Source organism: Mastigoproctus giganteus, chromosome 13 (genome assembly GCF_048544385.1).
Source record: "Mastigoproctus giganteus isolate SK-2022 chromosome 13, ASM4854438v1, whole genome shotgun sequence".
NCBI lineage: Eukaryota > Metazoa > Arthropoda > Arachnida > Uropygi > Thelyphonidae > Mastigoproctus > Mastigoproctus giganteus.
The window spans coordinates 161,037,691-161,057,462 of NC_143587.1; the positions used below are offsets into that span (position 1 = coordinate 161,037,691).

A 19,772-nucleotide genomic window follows, 5' to 3' on the forward strand; every position below is an offset into this window, starting at 1 on the left:
GTATTGCTATTGTATTGGTGTTTTGGAGCGAATAGTACATAAATTAACCAATAAATCTACTGTTCATTAAGTTGGGAAATATCTTCTCTTTCTGTATGGTTGTTGGCCATTGTACTGACTGCCATTAAAAGTTCTATGGCATATAGAACTTTTAACGGCTATTTATGAAGCTGATTCTTGCACTGCTTCTATTGTGATAAATAAGAAGCTCATTGGGCATGTTTTTGTGTTTAGCTAAGGATATCACTAATTGTTAACAGACGAGATTGTTTCTACAGGGATGGGATACACTTAAATAGAAATAGCATAAGCAAGAATATTTGCTTATGCTATTCAGGCAGCGTTAGGTGGGTTGAAAAACTGCTAGCTTGTGGGGATTCACAGACTAATAAATAAACAGTAGCCGCAAACAGAAACCGATTCTTGCACTGCTTCTATTGGAATGAGCAGCAGCCTGGAAAGCAAGGTGCTGGGGATTTCTAGGAGTTATCAGGATAACTGGGTGTTATCGTGGAACAAGTAAATACATGCCTGTGTTAGCATAACTTAGAGTAAGAATAGGAGCATGAATACTTGCATATACACCAGTGCTAGGATCATAATAAATAAATTTGATGAATTTGAGGTACTGGTGAAGACATTGAAGGCGGATATTGTTGGGATATCAGAGACGTGGTATCACACAGATAAGGAATGCAGAAATGGAATTTGGGGTATATAATGTGTAGAGGAAGACTAGACAGGATAGGAAGGGAGGAGGGGATTATGCTATTAGTTAAGAAATGCATAAAATCCAAGGAAGTACAGCCAGTTGACATGGGTGGACAGAGTAGTGTCAAGTCAGTTTGGTGTGACATAAGCATTGGGAAAGAAAAATTGAGAGTAGGAGTGTGTTATGGGATTAATGACTTTGATGAATACAACTGCACAGAGAAATAGAGTGGCCCAGTAAATAAAATTGTCTTATAATAGGGGATTTTACTTCCCAGATATTGACTTGATTGGTCACTCTCACCCTAGCATGACTTTTGTGGATTTATTGTATGATTGTTTTCTGCAGCAGCACGTTCGAGAGGCAACCAGAGGGAGTAATACTCTTTATATGATTATCAGCAGTGATTCTTCATGCATTAAAAATCTGCAGATAAAGAAGCCACTAGGTGGCAGTGACCACAGTGTGCTGATGTGGAGTTTACTTAAAAATGTAACTACCATCAGGGTAAAGGGAAGGGTTTTTGCTTTCGTAAAGGTGACCACAATAGTCTCAGACAGTTTTTAAATTCTATGCAATGAGATCTACTGATGATGTTGCCAACAGCAAATTCTAAATGGGAAGCATTCAAGGAAGTAGACTTTTTGTCCCAACTACCATTCATTTAGGCCTAAACAACTCAAGGTTTAGGCCTAAATGAACTAATGAGACTCATGGCAGAGAAGAAAAATGCATGGGAAGCATATAAATTATCATGTGATTAGATTAAATTATTAATTTAAATTATTAATCGTTGATGAACAGTAGATATAATATAGTCTTGTAATCAAGTCACAAGCGAAGGTTAGGCAAGCGAAGGCAGATTATAAATCTTTGGCAAAGGATGCAAAGAAAAACAGCAAAATCCTCTTTACTTATGTAAACTCTAGAAGGAAGGAGATGAATCTGATTGGCTCATCAACAGCAGGTTCATCAACATTTCAATTGTTGATGAACCTGCTGAGGTAGCTGACAAACTGATGAGTATTTTGCATCTACATTCTGAAGTCTGGACTCCTCATGTGTGATACAGTATTATCCAGACTGAGGCTAGGGACCATTCCCCTGCCGAGATTGATATCATGAAAGAAAATACTGATTATGACAATGCCAATATAGAACCTCTGTTTACTATAGAACAGGGGTGGCCAACAAGTCGATCTCGGCTTTAATTTTGGTCGATCACGACGAATTTTAAATATATATATATAAAATAGATTAGTCAAAATCTAAATATTATTATGCAGTCCACTGCATACGCTTGTTGTCATGCAGCTGCTAGGCTTGTCTAGTGAAAATTCGTGCAGTTACATTGTGGATAGAATTCGATGCATAGTGTATGCATCGAATTATTATTGAGCTTAGTTAATATTAATAACTGGACAGTACTTATACACTAATTTAATATCCTTTGATTTAAAATGAATACTATGAAAAAGAGTAAAAAATATCATATTCATCAAAGAGTAAAATGTATCATTTAATGATAAAAGAAACATGTTTGATTTTGAATGCTTCCATGGCTATACCCAAAAAAGGAAATTTAGAAAGGCACTTCAATGCACTCCATGGTAAATACCAATTGGATTTTCTGCTAATAGTGACCTTAGAAAAAATAAATTAAAATAACTTAAAATAACCTAATTTACAATCTAAAGCAGTAACTGTAACATCATTTAAAGTGAGTCATCTTCTTGCAAAAAATGCAAACCATTTTCTGATGGTCAATTCCTCAAAGACACATTTTTAGAAATAACAGATTCCCTTTTTGAAAATTTTAAGAACAAAAATGAAATTAGAATTGCTCTTCAAGATCTGCAATTATCTCAAAATACTGTGATGTGGCAAATCGAAAAAACTAGTAAACATGTGAGCAAACAGTTGCATGCTCATATTGCTAATTGTCCTTTTCTTTAGAACTAGATGAATCTACAGATGTCAGTGATATAGCTCAATTGCTCATTTTTGTTCGTATGATTTTTGATGGTTCTGCCACTAGATAAGAACTGCTGGCTATGGTTTCAACTAGAGGTCTTGATATATTTAAAGCATTCAAAAATTTTATTGAACAAATTAAATTACCACTATTTAAGCTCATATCAATAACAATAGATGGAACTAATGCAGTGACAGGGAATCTTAACGAATTCATCTCATGCCAAAAGGATGATGAATTCCCAGATTTTTAGAGTTCCCACTGTATCATCCACCAACAAGTGTTAGCCAGAAAAAGATTAAATACTAAAAGTGTTATGGCCATCGCTTTCAAAATCGTGAATTCCATCAGAGGACAATCTCTTCAGAGGAGACTTTTCAAAATGCACCTTGATGAAAATGAACCAGATCTGATATTACACACAGATGTGAGGTGGCTGAGTCGGAGTAAGTCTCTACAGAGATTTCGACATTTGCTGAATGAAATAAAAAAATTTGTTGATCAAGGGGGAGATGATTATCAGCAGCTACAAGATACAGAGTGGTTGTGTGATCTGGCTTTTTTGGCTGATTTTACCAGTAAATTAAGTGATCTGAATTTGGAATTACAAGGGAAAAATAAAAATGTGAGTGACATTTCTGCATATAAATATCAATTTTTGGCAATGACTGAGGATCTAAAAGAAAAAAAAATTCAATCATTTTCCAAATTTGAAAGATCATTTGCAAAAATATCCTGTTTTTGAATTTAATAATGAGAAATATGTTTCTGAAATTGAGAAAGTTGTGAATGATTTTGAAACCAGATTCAGCAATTTTAAAACAAATTGAAGACATTGTTCAATATATTTCTTATTATCCAGAAATTGCAGAAAAAATTGCCGAGATTTTTCACATGGAGAAAATATTACTTGAAAATGAAATTATTACATTGCAAAACAATATCTTCCTAAAACCAGATCATCAGAAAAAGACTTCTGGAAATATGTTTGCCGAGAAAAGTACCCAAATGTAAAAAGAAAGACCCCTGGCAGTCACCATGCAGTGTTTCTACCTGTTATAACCTATGAGCCGGTGTGTGGTTCATCCACTTAGCCATAGTAAGAAACAGGAATAAGTTCGAATCAATACAGAGGAATATACATCTCACCATTACCAGAACATGGTGTACTGTAAGCACACCTACACCTACACTGCAGGTGCTGGCTGGCACTCTCCCACTCTACTTGGAAGTAGCCAAAAGAGGCCTTTATTATAGACTTAAAAAGGGCATATCCACAGAATTTTTGGGGATAGCCCTTAAATACAGCCAACAGCATCAAGTCTGAAAGGAAAAGAATAGTCACGAAGCTCTACTATGGCAAAAAAATTGGGAGCAGGAAACCAGTGGTTTGGTTAGCAAAAGGTTTCTGCCACGGGTGGCAATGGTTAGCCAAAAGCCACCAAAGTGGTATGCCCCCGAACTCTTTACTACCTCTATATTGACAGGTCATGGCTCCCTAAAGGTGAAATTAACCTCCTTAGGGCTGAATGATGACTCAAAATGTACCTTTGGCTAGATGATTGTATAATTTATGACATCCTCAGAATCCAGTTAATAGCACAGATTGGTCCCCTTCCCAGGGGAGAACATCTATTCATAATGGAAGAAAATTATAAAGCATTTGAAACACGAAGATCTATCCAAAGAAGGGCAATTAACCCCTCTAGCAGTTAAACATAGCCAAAAATGCCCATGTCTCCCACCACGTCCAGATGATGACTTTAAAAAAACTGTCAGGATAGCTGTATTCAGCACCCTAACAGTAACCTGACAAGATTAAACCAGATTGACTAGAGTAACCCCCCCCCCCAGGACTACCCTGCCTTGTGTAAGGACCTGGGGGGGGGCCTCCACACCAAATAAGTAACTGTGTAAGGGAGGAAGATGTACAGACAGCCAGGGGAGCAGATTAGCTGAAAAATATTAGTAAGCTAGCAGTAAGGGAATGCAATGGAGAATGAAAGAAGAATGAATGAAAGGAACAAATGAAAGAGGATAAAAGAGTGAATGGGCTGGGCACAAAATAAAATAGGAATTATGGTAAATGGGAATAAATATCAATTTTTGTTTAAGAAAGTGACCCAGTATGACAGCAAGAGAGAGAGAGTGAATGAGTATAATGGTAAATGGGAATGAGTGAAGGAGTGAACGTAATTGGTCAAATGAATACAAACTTAAAAATAATAACAAAAAAAAAAAATAATAATTTATTATAAAAAAAATTCCGACATCCCTGAAATAAATAACGAAACAAAATTTGTCCTTTTGTGCTGCAACAGAACACAAAAATCGACGTGACACACTAAAACAAACTAAACATTTGGTCTCTCTTTTTTTTTTTCTTTTGAGCGGCAGGTGTGAAGACAGCGGGGGTTGCAAGGTAGGTACACTAATCTCCCAATGACGACTTATAATTCTGCTTGTTGTTTATTTACAACTTGGAAAATATCTGTTTATACCTATTCTAGTTATTACTTGAACTTTTTGATTTCTGGTTGATTTTTTTTTTTTTTTTCTTTTTAATTTGGAGTCTTCACGTGTCTTGGTTAATCCGCTTCCCGGTTAATCCGATCATAGTTAATTGAGAGTCTGCGGTACTAACAACACAAACACACCCACTGCATATTCCCCCAGCCTGCACCTCAACTGAAGAATATGAGTAAGTTGAGATGCCCAGAGAGTGCAATGCAGAAACAATGAGTTGAACAAATGAAATGAAAGCCAAAAGGATGAATGAGACTATAAATATGTGAGAAAGGACACAACCATTTAAATGTCACATTTAAATACATACTACACACCATTGTATCCCCCCCCTCGGTGTGTGAGAAAAAGGATGAATGAGTTTTAAAAAAAAAACAAAAAAAAACAGAAAATGTAAGAATAAAGGTAAAAATTATTATAAAATGTAAGAAAAAAGTACAAAAACTGAATGGAAGTATAATGTGAATGTGGACTATGAGTGAAGTAAATATGTCTCTCTCACATCCCCCCCTAGATAGTATGATGGGCAGATGGCCCTTGCCCACCCAAGCAGACACCATTACCATGGCTACTTAGTTGCCATGGGTGGGATGCTGACCTGGCCAGCATGGCTTGCCACCCTGGCTAGTGTGGGATAGAGCACCAACACAAGCACTCCCACATAGGGATCCTCTCCCTATGTTCTTTCATTCCTACCACCTGGGTTATGAATCTCACTCCCCGTCCCCTTGCCCCCCCCAACCTTGGTGGAATCCTTCCTCCCCTTCACCTGGTGAGTCACCCCCACTGCCAACTATCATATCCCATCCCCAGAGCAGGATGGGCATCCTGACTTGAGGGTCCTCTTCTGTCTCCCCCCTTCACTCAGGCAAATTTTTTTTTTTTTAACTGGGCTCTCCCTATCTGTAGCTCCAGCTACCACAGGGTTTGCCCTGCCAGTGCTTTACACTCCCTACTGCTTGGTCTGCCTCCTCATGGCAATGGATGGAACTAGAGGTTTTTGTGTGAAAACACAGGCCTTTAGGCTAAGAGGCCAGATGAACAACATAACCAACACAACACTACACTACATGAACACTCACTAACCTACATAAATCTGGCCTTTACATTGCATTGCTTGTCACGGAGTTGGAGGAAACCCAACCCACTGAACTGCATGACAATCAACGCTATATGTATGTTATTTCTGTCTAATCATAAAATTTAATATATATATAAAATTTTATATCTTCTTTCAGATGCTGTTAATTAACAGTATATTGAATTTATAATATATCATTTCAAAACTAATAAACTGCAACAAATGGTAACTGTTGATATCAATGCACAATACAAGGTGATCCTTCTTAAAAACAGATCCAGGCCAGACTGATTGATGCTGTGCAGAGTTCATATGAATGAAGAAGGTCACTCAGCGAAACTTACCTTTTCCAACTAGACAACCAGGAACTCCAAATGGTCAAATTTCTCCAATAAGTTTCTCGAAGTTGGGTGATACTATCATACTGCCTTATAATAGATTTTAAGACATATCTACCCAAAGGAAAATGGGAGTGGGGGGGGGGTTGACAGTTCTAAGGACTTCATGGAAAATCCAAGTTGACATTTGTAAAATATTTTTACCTGGAAAACTCCATGTGGTAAACTCACAGAAAGGGTACCAATACAATTTGTAGCTCTCTCACTCTCTTCTAAATAGCTCTGAGAGTAGTCACATGAGTCACACAGGATAAATTCCCGAAGTACCATCTTTCTTTTTTCTCTCCTTGTAAACCACACCCATGAAATTAACGGATACTATTGCAACACTTCACCTACTCAGAAAAACTCTTTGCTTCTTAAGGTGCTGTAAGTTTTTGAGAGAGAAACAATTTGTTCAGCAATGAGAGAACTCCACTTCCAACATGTAACTTATTTAAACTATCAACTTTGACAGTGCTTGGTGGAAGATTATTCCAACACTCAGTTGGTTGAATGTAAATTTTCTCTTATATATTTTGTAAGCATTTTCTTTCAAATTGAATTTATGCCGCTTTGCATATATATTTTTATACTTTTCATCCCGGTCTGTGCTTGTTGACAGGAGAGACTGCTTCTGCAGGAATGGGGTACACTTAAATAGAAAGGGTGCAAGAATATTTGCTGATGCTATCGAGGCAGTGTTAGGTGGGTCGGAAAACTGCTAGCTTGGGGGGGGGGATACACAGATTAAAAGGATAACAGTGGCTGCAGGCAGAGGCAAAAGTGATTTTTGCACTGTTTCTATTAGAATGAACAGCCTGAAAGCAAGGTAATGGAGATTTCCAGGACTGCTGGAAGTTGTAGTGGAACAAGTAAATACATGGGCTGTATTAGGGTAACTAAGAGTAGGAACAGGTACTTGTATACTTGCATGTGCACCAATGCTAGGAGTATAGTTAATAAATTTGATGAGCTTGAAGTGCTAGTCAAGATGTCAAAGGCAGATATTGTTGGGATATCACAGACGTGGTGTCACACAGATATAAGCAGTGCAAAATTGGAATTTGGGGAGTACAATGTGTACAGAAAGGATAGGCAGGACAGGAAGGGAGGAGGGGTTATAAGAAACACACAAAATCTAAGGATATTGGTGTTGATATTGGTGGACAATGCAATATTCAGTCTGTTTGGTGTGACATAAGCACTGGGAAAGAAAAAATGAGAGTAGGAGTATATTATAGGCCTAATAAATCTGATGAGTATAATGAGAAATTGTGCAGAAAAATAGAGTGAGCCAGTAAATCAGAATGTCTTATAATGGAGGATTTTAACTTTTCCGATATTGACTGGAACTTGTGGATTGGTCACTCGCACACTATCGAGACTTTTGTGGATTTATTGGATGACTGTTTTCTACAGCAACATGTTCGAGATGCAACCAGAGGGATTAATACTCTTGATCTCATAATCAGCAGTGATTATTCATGCATTAAGAATTTACAGATAAAGAAAACACTGGGTGACAGTGATCACAATGTACTGATGTGGGAATTACTTAAAGATGTAACTACCATCAAGGCTAAAGGGAAGGGCTTTTGCTTTCGTAAAGGTGACTACAGGGATCTCAGACAGTTTTTAAATTCTGTACGGTGAGATCAACAGATGATGTTACCAACGTTGAATTCTAAATGGGAAACCTTTATGGACTTAATTTTGGAAGCTACTAGGCTTTTCATTCAAACTAAGAAATACTGTTAAAGGTTTATGCCTAAATGGATGTCAGATGAATTAATGAGGCTCGTGGCAGAAAAGAAGAATGTATGGGATGAATATAAAGTATCAAGTGACACATAATCCTATGGCAGGTATAAACTAGAAGTTTATCAAACTCTAACTGGGAGCTAAGTGATTTTGTAATAACTGAGAGCAAAGTTGAGGAGAAATTGTTGAAGTTAAACATAAAAAACGCACCTGGGGGTGTACGGGATCTATCCAATTATAGTAAAAAGCAGAGGAAGTAGGCAAACTCTTAGCCATAAGTATGAGAGCTTCCTTGGACTCAGGGGAGGTCCCCATGGAGGTGTGCGTGGACACAGCATGGGTTTGTTAAAGGGAGGCCTTGTCTGACCAATTTGATTGGCTACTATGCTGTGGTCAAAAAAGAACTGAATGCCAAAAATAATTTTGATATATACTTGTATTTCAGGAAAGCTTTTGATACTTTTGCACATGGAAGTCTTCTGTACAAATTGGAGAGGTATGGCATTAAGGGTAAGTTGCTACAATGGATAAAAGGATGGTTGAGTAGGAGACGACAGAGAGTGGTAATCAGTGGACACTGCTCTTCGTGGACAAATGTTATTAGTGGAGTTCCACAGGGTTTTGTGTTGGGTCCATTGTTGTTTTGCATATTTATCAATGATATTGATGAAGGTATATCTGGTTTAATGTCCAAGTTTGCAGATAATACAAAGGTTGGCAAGGTTGTTAACAACAGTAAAGACAGTATGCTACTCGAACTGGATCTAAAAGTTGATAAGTTGAGCAAATCTAGATAAGTTGGGAAAATTGATCTGAGAAGTGGCAGCCGAAGGTTAACATTGACAAATGCAAAATACTGCATATGGGTAGCCATAACCCAAGAGAAACGTACCAACTGTATGGTACTTACTCAGGGAAGTGGAAAGTGAAAAAGACCTGGGGGTAATTGTGCAGTCAAATATGAAGTTCGCTGAACAGTGCAGATGGGCGGCCAGGGCAGGTCAAGGAGTCTTGTCATTGATATATAAGAATTTTCCTAGCAGGGACAGGGAGGCGATTATCCCGTTATACAAGACAGTGGTCAGGTCACACCTAGAGTACTGTGTACAGGTCTGGGGGCCTCAGTTTAGAAAGGATGTAGAGTTGCTAGAACAAGTACAAAGAAGGACAACAAGACTGGCGAGGGAAACAAAGGGGTGCTCTTACCAAGGATGGCTTAAGTTCTGCAAATTGCAGCACCTAGAGAGTAGGCACCTGCGAGGTGATCTGATTGAGGTGTTTATGGCCTTGAATGGGTTGAGCAAGCTGAATGCTGATGGGATTCTTCCTCTTGCTCAGATTAAGAACCTGAGGGAGCACAGTTTCAAATTGAGGAAAGACAGTTGTAGAACATATGTGTGGAAATTTGTCTTCAGCCAGCTGGTAGTTGATTGGTGGAACAGACTTCTATCTTTTCTTGTGGAAATTGATAGCCTAAATAAATTTAAGGCTGAGCTGGACAGGCATTCTGAACAAATGGGGGTGAAATGGGAGGGTTTTTTGTCTGATGCTGCATAAGCTTGCTTTCTTGCATTGTATGCCTCTACTATTGCTAATATATATCTGTTGTCCAAGAAAGTGTTAAGCTGCCATCAGCATTTAGTTTAATCAAACCTTTTTATACCCTATACACTACAATTATGTAATCGTGCAGTTTGCAGTTTACACAACCATAATCTTTCTTGGTAACAAAGACTATGGTTTCTTCTTAAAACAATTCTTTTCTGCCCCCAAATAATCTTGTTGCTGTTCTCTGCACCCTTTTCTGACAGACCTGCGACCTTAATAAAATGAGATTTCCAAACCTGTATGTAGTATTCCAGAGACAACCTGAACATTTATACAATGGATAATCACCTCTTTCTCCCTGCTGGAAAAGGTCCTGCATATCATGTCCTGTATATCTAGCAGTCTGTCTGCATTACTAAAAGAACTTCATATAAGAGAATTTCATTTACAATTCCACATAGGTCTTTTTCCTTATCATTTTTTTTTCCCCATCTTTGAGTTTGATGCTATATTAGCATTAGTAGAGGCATATGATGCAAGAAAGCAAGCTTATGCAGCATCAGCCAAAAAAAAAAATTATTTTGCAGATTTTCATTTCCAGTAAAATGTATACATTACAGCCCAGGAATGATGCCCTCTCTCTCAATTTTGAAAGCAATAATAATTAATAAAAGTACTCAAAATTTATTAAAAATAATATAATTAATGATTTAATTTCAAAGAATGTAAATTACGTTTCAATTTCAAACTCATATTTCTGATAGAGAATAGAAATGGGAACCAGAACACCACCTCTGTCAATGAATTAGTAAAGACCGCCTTCCTTTTCAAGCAAATTTACAAAAGACCAATGAGAGAAAAGTACAGATATAATATGCCATGAACTTCAAAACAAGTTGACACAGTAATACTTCAACTTAAGCTGTTTTGTACATATGGTCACAAAACATAAAAAGCAAGGTGACTTATATGTTGATATGATCCAATGAAATGTTATAATTTCAAGTATTTAATAAGTTAATAGCCAAAGTTGTATGACTTTATGAATAAATTATTATAATTTATAAATTTAGTTAATTGCTTAACTTAGTTTGGCACCCAACTCACTTTCTATTGTGAATTGATGACCAGAACACCTTATGGCATTCAAAAGTCTGCTAGCTCAGAACAGAATTTGTAGATAGCAAGTTACCCAGCTGGGATTTTGTAAATATTATGTTAAACATTTTTTAACTTTAACTTAAACAGATTAATCATAATTGAAGAACCAGTTTGTTATTCAAAGAACAAAAGTTTAACAAAAACAAACCTTTTCATTAAAAAACCATGAAAAGGTTAAACATAACTAAACCTAGATTCAGCCACTCTCAATGTATGTTTTTTTTTTACCATTGATTCCAGAGCAGTTCTGGAAATGTTCTGGTTTGGATAGTGCAGAGTGATTTAAGCCATATCAGTAATCTCTTGTTCATTGCCTAATCAATTGCCTTATACATATTTAGCATTAGTAGAGGCATACGATGCAAGAAAGAAAACTTATACAGTATCAGCCAAAAAAAAAAAAAAAAAAAGAAAAAAAAAAAAACTGATTTCACTCACCCGTTTGCTCCAAATTTTTGTCCACTTCTTCCTTGAATTTATTTAAGCTGTCAACTTCCACAAAGACGGAAATTTATTCCAGCAATCAATCACCTGCTGGCCAAAGGCAATTTCCGCACATCTATTCTACAACTGCCGTTCCTCAATTTGAATTTATGCCCCCTCAAGTGCATAATCTGAGCAAGAGGAAGAATCCCATCAGCATTGAGCTTGCTCAAACCATTCAAGGCCTTATACACCTCAATCAGGTCACCATGAGTCTCCAGATGCTGCAATTAGCAAAACTTAAGGCTTTCTTGGTAAGAGCAATCCTTTGTTCCCCTCACCAATCTCATTGCCCTTTTCTGTACTTCTTCCAGCAGCTCTACATCCTTCTTAAAATGAGTCCTCCAGACCTGTATACAGTATTCAAGATGTGGCCTTCTCCCCAAATCCCCCCCCTACCAAAATTCCTGTACACCATTGACAAGATCCCATTAGCTGCTCTGGCAACCTATCTGCACTGCTGAGATAACTTCATAGACTGCACAATTACCCACAGTCTTTTTCATTCTCCACTACTCTGAGTGTAGTACCGCACAGTTGGTATGTTACTCTAGGGTTATTGCTACCCGTATGCAGTACTTTGCATTTGTCAATTCATTTGCCATCTCTCAGCCCATCTGCCCAACTTTTCTAGATCTTGTTGCAATAGTGTACTGTCATTAACAACCCTGCCAACCTTTGTATTGTGTGCAAACTTGACATTAAGCTTGATATACCGTCATCAATATCATTGATAAATATAGAAAACAACAGTGGGCCCAACAAGAACCCTGGTGGGGGCTCCTCTAATAACATTAGTTCACAAAGAGCAATGTCCATTGATTACCACTCTCTGTCTTCTCCCACTCAACCATCCTTTTTATTCATAGCAGCAATTTGCCTTTTATGCTGTACTGCTCCAATTTGTACAGCAGCCTTCGATTTGCAACAGTATCAAAAGCCATCCTGAAATCCAAGTATATGATATCAAAATTATTTTTTATATCCATTTCCTTTGTGACCACTTTGTAGGATCCAGTCAGGTTGGTCAGACACAACTTCCCCTTAACAAACCCATGTTATGTCTGAATTACACTGGTGTGCAAAACTTTAAGGACCAACACTATTTCTAAAGGTTACAACAAAATGAAAAGAAACAGCCTGTGCTGATTTGCATAACTGTGGCCATTCAGTAGAAAGCTGGTGCATGTGCAAAAATTTGAATCGTGATGAGAGGACTCACATAAACAGATAAAACACAAATTACCGAATAGTGAGCACGATTGTTACAGACATTCAATTGGTTTCATACAGTGCTACAGACAACGAAATGGCCAGTAGACAACATCTGGATGACTTTACCCGGGGTCGAATAATTGGGAAACTTGAGGAAGGTCAAAGTGTGAGGTGTGTGGCTGCAGATTTCGGTATCACCTCACGTGCGTGGTTGGCCTTCTGAATGACAGGTACAGCTGTTCGAAGGACCAGTGGTGGTTGTCCACGAAAAACAATGCCCAATGATGACTGCTATATACTCCTACAGGCCAAGAAGGACTGACACCAGATAGCGGGACCCATTTCAAACCAATTGCACAGGACACAGGATATTACGGTTTACTGTGGCCAGGCAACTCCACAAAGGTGGACTGTTTGCCCGACAGCTAGTATGCTGTGTCCCTTTAACACCTGCCCATCGGAGACACCTTTTACAGTGGTACATTGAACACAAGGACAGGACAGCAGCACAATGAGGTAAGGTACTCTTTACTGATGAGAGTAGATTCAGTCTCAGCAGTGATTCTGGACGTCAGCTAATCTGGCAAGAGGTTGGCACATGGTATCACCCCGCAAACATCACTGAAAGGGATTGATATGGCAGTTGAGGTGTTCTCGTCTGGAGAGGCGTTATCTTTGATGGATGTACACAACTCCAGATACTGGAAGCGGTACTGTAACCAGTGCACGCTACTGTACTGAGGTAATCCTTCCCCATGTGTACCTGTTCCGAGGTGCCATTGGCCCCAACACTTACGGTGAGGCATATTCTAATAAATTGCAATCATTTTAATAATTATTGAAACAATTTTTGCATCTGCAAGAACCTTTGACATTACCCCATCTGATTGGAGACAATGCAAATCTATCTGAGTTCTTTGATTTCTTAAAGCACACAGGATTATTTTACAGATTTTAACTGGTAATTGCACTATGGAATAGAATCAGGCACAATATGGCCTTAGTAGCCCTTGTGCCACTAAACAACATATCAACCAACCATTGGCCCCGAGTTCATGTTTATGGATGCCACACTCCATCACACTGCAGCTGTTGATGTGCTTTTGGAAAGTGAGGACATTGTTCATATGGATTGGCCTGCCCGTTCTGCCAATCTAAATCCCATCGAACACATATGGGACGCTCTAGGGAGATGCCTAGTGGCACTTCCACGCCCACCAGAAAATGTTCACCAGCTGAAGATGGCACTGACAGAGGAATGGATGATGTTACTACAAGAACTTATCAACAGCATTGTTCAACAAGAACTACAAGAACTTATCAACACCTAAGTATGAACAGGTGGTGCAAAGCCTGCATCGACATTAGGGGTGGCCATATCTCCTACTGAGGACCACCTCCTCCTCCCTTTGTTCCATCTTTGGCAGTGATGCATGTGTATCATGGTAGCCAGTGCTATGCTGCCATTTTTGAATAAAGTCCCTCTGTACTGTTTTGTTTCCGTTATTGTGTCGGTGTTGTTTCCTTCATCATTTCTGTACCTCACAAAGTATGCTTTTCCCATATCCAGGCCACTCCTATGAGAAGCTACAGGTGACAACCTGACTGAACCTTAAGTTTTGCACACTAATATATAACTGCAGTCTTGTCTAGATGATCCTGCAATGCTTATTTAATCGGCAACTCTATTATTTTCCCCACAACTGAAGTTAAACTAACAGGTCTAATTACTCGTTTGACCCTTTGATCCCCTTTGTGAATTGGGGATACATTTCACAAAGGGGATCAAAGGGTGACACAAGTAATTACAGACCTGTTAGTTTAACTTGTTTAATTTTCAGGTAACAAAAAATCATAACACATCAGTGTTACTGCTCTTTTTTATGAGAAATGATGTGCACGTGTGTTGTCATGCAACAACTTCTACCCACAGTTCTTGATGCTTTTTGTGGAATTGAGGAATGAATTCATTGTGTGCAAACGATGATGAGCTGATAAAACTTTTATCATCACTTTGCCTTTCAATCTGCCTTGCTGAAATTTTTTTGATTACAGCAAATGGTGCTTTGTTGTGTCGTACAGAAAACACCAACTGTCATTCCTGGTGATGATCGACTCTAGTAACAGTGGGTTATTATCACATGCCATTGTAAGAGTGCTGTATACTGTCCACTCATTGCATTGATTGTTGGTAAGCATCTAAAGCACCACATGCTGAGCATCCTGATGCATGTTAAAATCTTTGCTTAAAATTTCATGACAACTTCCCTATGAAACATTTAAAGCCTCTGAAAGTTTATCTGCGGTCACATAGCAGTTCAGATGCACAAGTTATCTGGCTGTCTCAATTTTTTCAGGCATATGAGCAGTTAAAGTTCTTACAGCACAGCCTTATTCTTGTAAACTTCCTCCTCCCTGTGTGAAGGTAGGATAATCCTTTCTATAAACATAATGCTTCATTTGAAGCATTTCATTTCATTAAGCATTGGCAAAATGTTTGTTTCAAATTTGATATTTTTCACACTCGTGATAAAATAAATGCACTTCTAATATATATGGGGTAACAAAACATGTACTGAATGAATTGATTTGGAAAACCACTACATTGTGTGTATATGTATGTGAGCTTGCAATTTGACAACAGCTAATATTGCTTTATTGACAATAGTACTGTGCAGCCAGTCTTGGGACTTCTTCACTGTACTGCTTATTTATATATATTTATTTATTATTTATTTTTTTGGAAATTTTTGCAAAACTTAATGATGGGATGCTATGCATTTTGAACTTACATTCCATTATTATTTGCCTCAACAGTTGTACTCTGCTTCTGTTCTACCTGCCCCCATATTTCAACACATTTAAAAGAAGTGTTATTTCATTTGAAAATAGGGAAAAATAATTTAGCTCTTCATAACACTTGGTGTCTCCATAGCCAGGTGGGCAGGAGCAGCAGTACATAGCACATGCTTCTTGATTAGACCAGGGTTCGAGCCCGTGACCACCAAATATGGAGGATGTGGAAAGGTCAGAGAATGACCACCACATATCCCCAGAGCAATATGGCCTTAGTTACTAATGCTCCTGAAAACCAAATAACAAACAAACATAACTCATCATAACATTTAAAAGCTGCTTTAATAGTATGGTGACAGTACTGCTCATTAAGTTCTGTTTTCATTAATAGATTCCTCAGCTCTGTGGTAGGTGTTTCAAAGATATTTAAACTTTTAGTGGCTGCAAAAAAAGTAGGTTTTTTTTTTTTTTTTCATAAATATTTTAGTAGTTGTAATTACATTATATTTAAATAATATTTAGAAATCTAGTGCTATTTAATACACCAATTACCTTAATAATAATGGTTTGAATAAAAATACTTTTTAAACCTTTTTTAAATCAGTTTGGACAAGATTTTGTGCACATATTGAAACAAAAAGTATAATTTCTTGGTTTTCATCCCCTGATGGTACTCATGATTTACAAGAAGCTGCTTCTGCAAGTAGTGTAAATGCACCTACTAAGATCAGCTAATTGCTTTCCAGAAATTTTTTCCCAAGTATTGTTTTTTTTTTTTATTTATTAACTATAATGAAAATAAAATAATAAAAAATATACACAAAGTACTAAATGATATTAAATGCAAACAAACTAAGGACTTGATCCAAAAAAAAGTATAGGACATGCAGAAAAAATGTAATTGCAAACAATCCTGTCCAGATTGATAAAGAGGGATTTTATGATGCAAGCCTTGTTGATTAACATTAGTATTGAGAGACTGTGGGGGAGATTTTTATCTATATGAGTATCCTATTTGCTAGGAGCACTTTATCTTGCAGAGATGGAATATATTTGAATAAAGATCTATAAGGGTTTAGGGAAACTGATAGTGTGTGTGGGAGGGAGAGGAGCTAAAGTCATACAATTGATTAGTGATATAAGTTGAGGATCTATGTGCACTTTCCTTGAGGAATTGAATGATACCATTTCTTGGGAAAAATAATGATGTAAGGGTGTGAATCATAGTCTCAAATGACCACAGATGATTACAAAATGATTACTTGATTAATAATCACATCAATCAAGTATGTGAAAGGGTGTGATGGATACATCTCTTGTAAGCAATATGCTTCAATAATTACAGTAGTTGATACATCCACTGTAATTATTGTAAGCAATATGCTTCAATAATTACAGTGGATGTATCAGAGAAACAATATAATATATACCATTTCTTTTCCGTTGTCCTAATTGTGTAGTAATTTTAAAATAAAATTACTAATAAAAAAATTAAAGAATTGTTTTTTTAATTTCTGCTTATGAATTGGGTGTCAGGTATTGCAAAATAGAAACATACTGCAATACCTTTTTTCTCTGTTATGGGAATTGATTTCTTAGTACTTATGAAGTGCAAACTAGGTCTTTCAGTAAGTTGCCAGAGAAATGTAACATAAAATTTTAGAAAACACAAATGTTAGATTTTCTAGGTACTGTATTGTAAAATCTGAAAGGGGTAACATGTTTGCCGTATGTACTACATGTAGATGTGATTTTTCAATTTCAAGAAGTAGAAAACAACTCAATCACACATTTACAAACAAATAAGCATAAAGGATAGTGTGCAGTGCATAGAAACAAATGTAAAACGTTTCATGATGATGTCATACATGACAAATGTTTATTTGCATCTTTTGTTTTACTCTCATAGAACATTTTCCGATTTGTGCTGATCATGAGGTGCATTGTTCAGAAATGTTTCCTGATAGCAAAATAGCCCAAAAATTGTTGTAGAGGAACAAAAACAATGGGCACTGTTAATGAAATTCAGGAAGAAGAAAAAGTAGCAATAACTCTCAAAAATGGACCATTTTTGATTTCTACAGATGGCAGTAATTAATGTAAACGGGCCAAGTAAGCTGATAATTCTAGGCATGTAATCCCAACTCGTGTAGAAAGTCTGTTCATGTTTTCTTTTTCTGACTTGATTAAAGCAGTTTTCTCATTTCTTTTCAGTGTTACCGGTTGAAAATCCAAACATAGCTCTTCAATCCACCTTATCCACATACTGAGTTCTTTACTTGTTGATATGTTGAAGAATGTTATTATGTGTAAATTTATTTTACCAACTTTGAATCTTCTACTTCAATTTTGGAAATTAATTACAGTAAGGCCCACTCATACGGTGCGTTAGGTTCCAGACCCCCGCCAAAAAGCGAAAATTGCTGAAAAGTAAATTTGGTAAATGAATATATGATGGTACTTTCTTAAAGTAGGAACAATGAAATTTCCATCTCCTTTCCCTTAGAATTTCTTTATAGCATGCAATATCATCTAGAAGTCTTGAATTTACTTTAGAACTTCTTTCGAAATTTGGATCAGTCCTCTCAAAAGTTGCCATCCCCTGTTTCTATACTGTTGATAGCTCTTCCTATTCCTTGGTGGTCATTTCTCTAGGGATAGCAGGAATATCATCAGGATAGGACTCCTCTGCATGAAACATCCTTCTTTGCTCTTTTCAATCAGAAGCAGATCCTCATTCAATAGGATCTCATTGTGAGAGACAAGCAGTTCTGCCATTTCCACAACAATTGTAGTGACTTCCTTCACTGAATTCTCAAAGCCTTCAAAATCATCCATAAGTGTGGAAATTAGTCTCTTCCAAGCACCTTTCAATGTTGTTTCTTTTACTTCCTCCCATGCATCTCTAATAGTTTTTATACTATCGTGAAGACTTTCCAAAATGCTTTTAATTTATTTTGTTTATGCCCAGATACTGTATCATTGCCTAAGGCATTTATAGCCATAGCAAAAGTTCTTCTTAAGTAATATACCCCAGGAGCTCACATCTGGTGAGTATGGGTTTGGCACACCTAGGGTCCTGAGCTGGATATCATCATTCTTCTTTTTCTTGGTGATTCCCTTCTACTTTTGACTCTCTCTCTCTTTCTCTCGATAATTCAGAATTTTTTTTTTTTTTCCTTGGTCAGTGCATCATAAGTCTTAGGCTTCCCTGCACCATATGGCTAATAATAATAATAAATAATATGATTTAAATGTTGCAATTAAACCTTGATCTATAGGTTGCAGCAATGAAGTTAAATGTATTAAATGTTAAATGTAAAGTCAAAGCTAGGCTTAAAATAGTCTGCGAACCATTATGAGAAAAGATCGCCAGTCATTCAAGCTTTTGAATTAGATTTATAATAAACAGGGAGGCTAGCTTTTGCATAGTTATTTAGAGTCCCAGGATTTTCTGAGTGAAAAATCATCATAGGTTTTAACTTGCAATCACCAGCTGCATTAGCCCCTAACAAGAGAGTTGGCCTGTCTTTTTGCAGCTTTGAAACCAGGCATTGACCTCTCCTCTTTAGCAATAAAAGTTCTAGATGGCATCTTCTTCCAATATAGGACCATTTCGTCCATGTTGAAAATCTGCTGCTTAGTGTATCCACCATCTTCGATGATCTTAGATAGCTCACATGGATAACTTTCTGCAGCTACTGTATCAGCACTAGCTGCTTCACGCTGCACTTTGAAATTGTGGAGATGGATTCTTTCCTTAAGCCTATTAAAGCAGCCTCTACTAGCTTTGAATTTATCCTTCCTCACCTCTCTCAGCCTTCATAGCATTGAAGAGACTTAGGGCCTTGTTCTGGATGATGGCTTGGCTCAAAGGCATGTTGAGACTTGACTGGTTTAATCGTCAATCCATATCAGTAAAAGTTTTTCCATGTTAGCAATAAGGCTATCACATTTTCTTATAACTTTAGTGTTCACTGGTGTAGCACTTGTAATTTCCTTCAATACTTTCTCCTTAGTGTTCACAATTGTACTAACTATTTGAAGAGTAAAGCCTAGCTTATGGCCTGTCTCAGCCATAGACATACCTTGCTCGCTTAGTTTAATAATTTCTAATTTGGCATTTAAAGTAAG

General features: G+C 37.2%; 1 protein-coding gene across 1 annotated transcript in view; it reads left to right on the forward strand.

The window, feature by feature from the left end:
• LOC150076556 (pre-piRNA 3'-exonuclease trimmer-like) overlaps positions 1 to 19,772 on the forward strand; it is a 242,892-nt gene that overhangs the window by 10,406 nt on the left and 212,714 nt on the right. Inside the window, exon 3 of the mRNA XM_090387382.1 lies at positions 16,030 to 16,090. Within this exon, the coding sequence (XP_090243508.1) occupies positions 16,030 to 16,090 (61 nt within the window). The remainder of the gene's footprint in view (positions 1 to 16,029; positions 16,091 to 19,772) is intronic.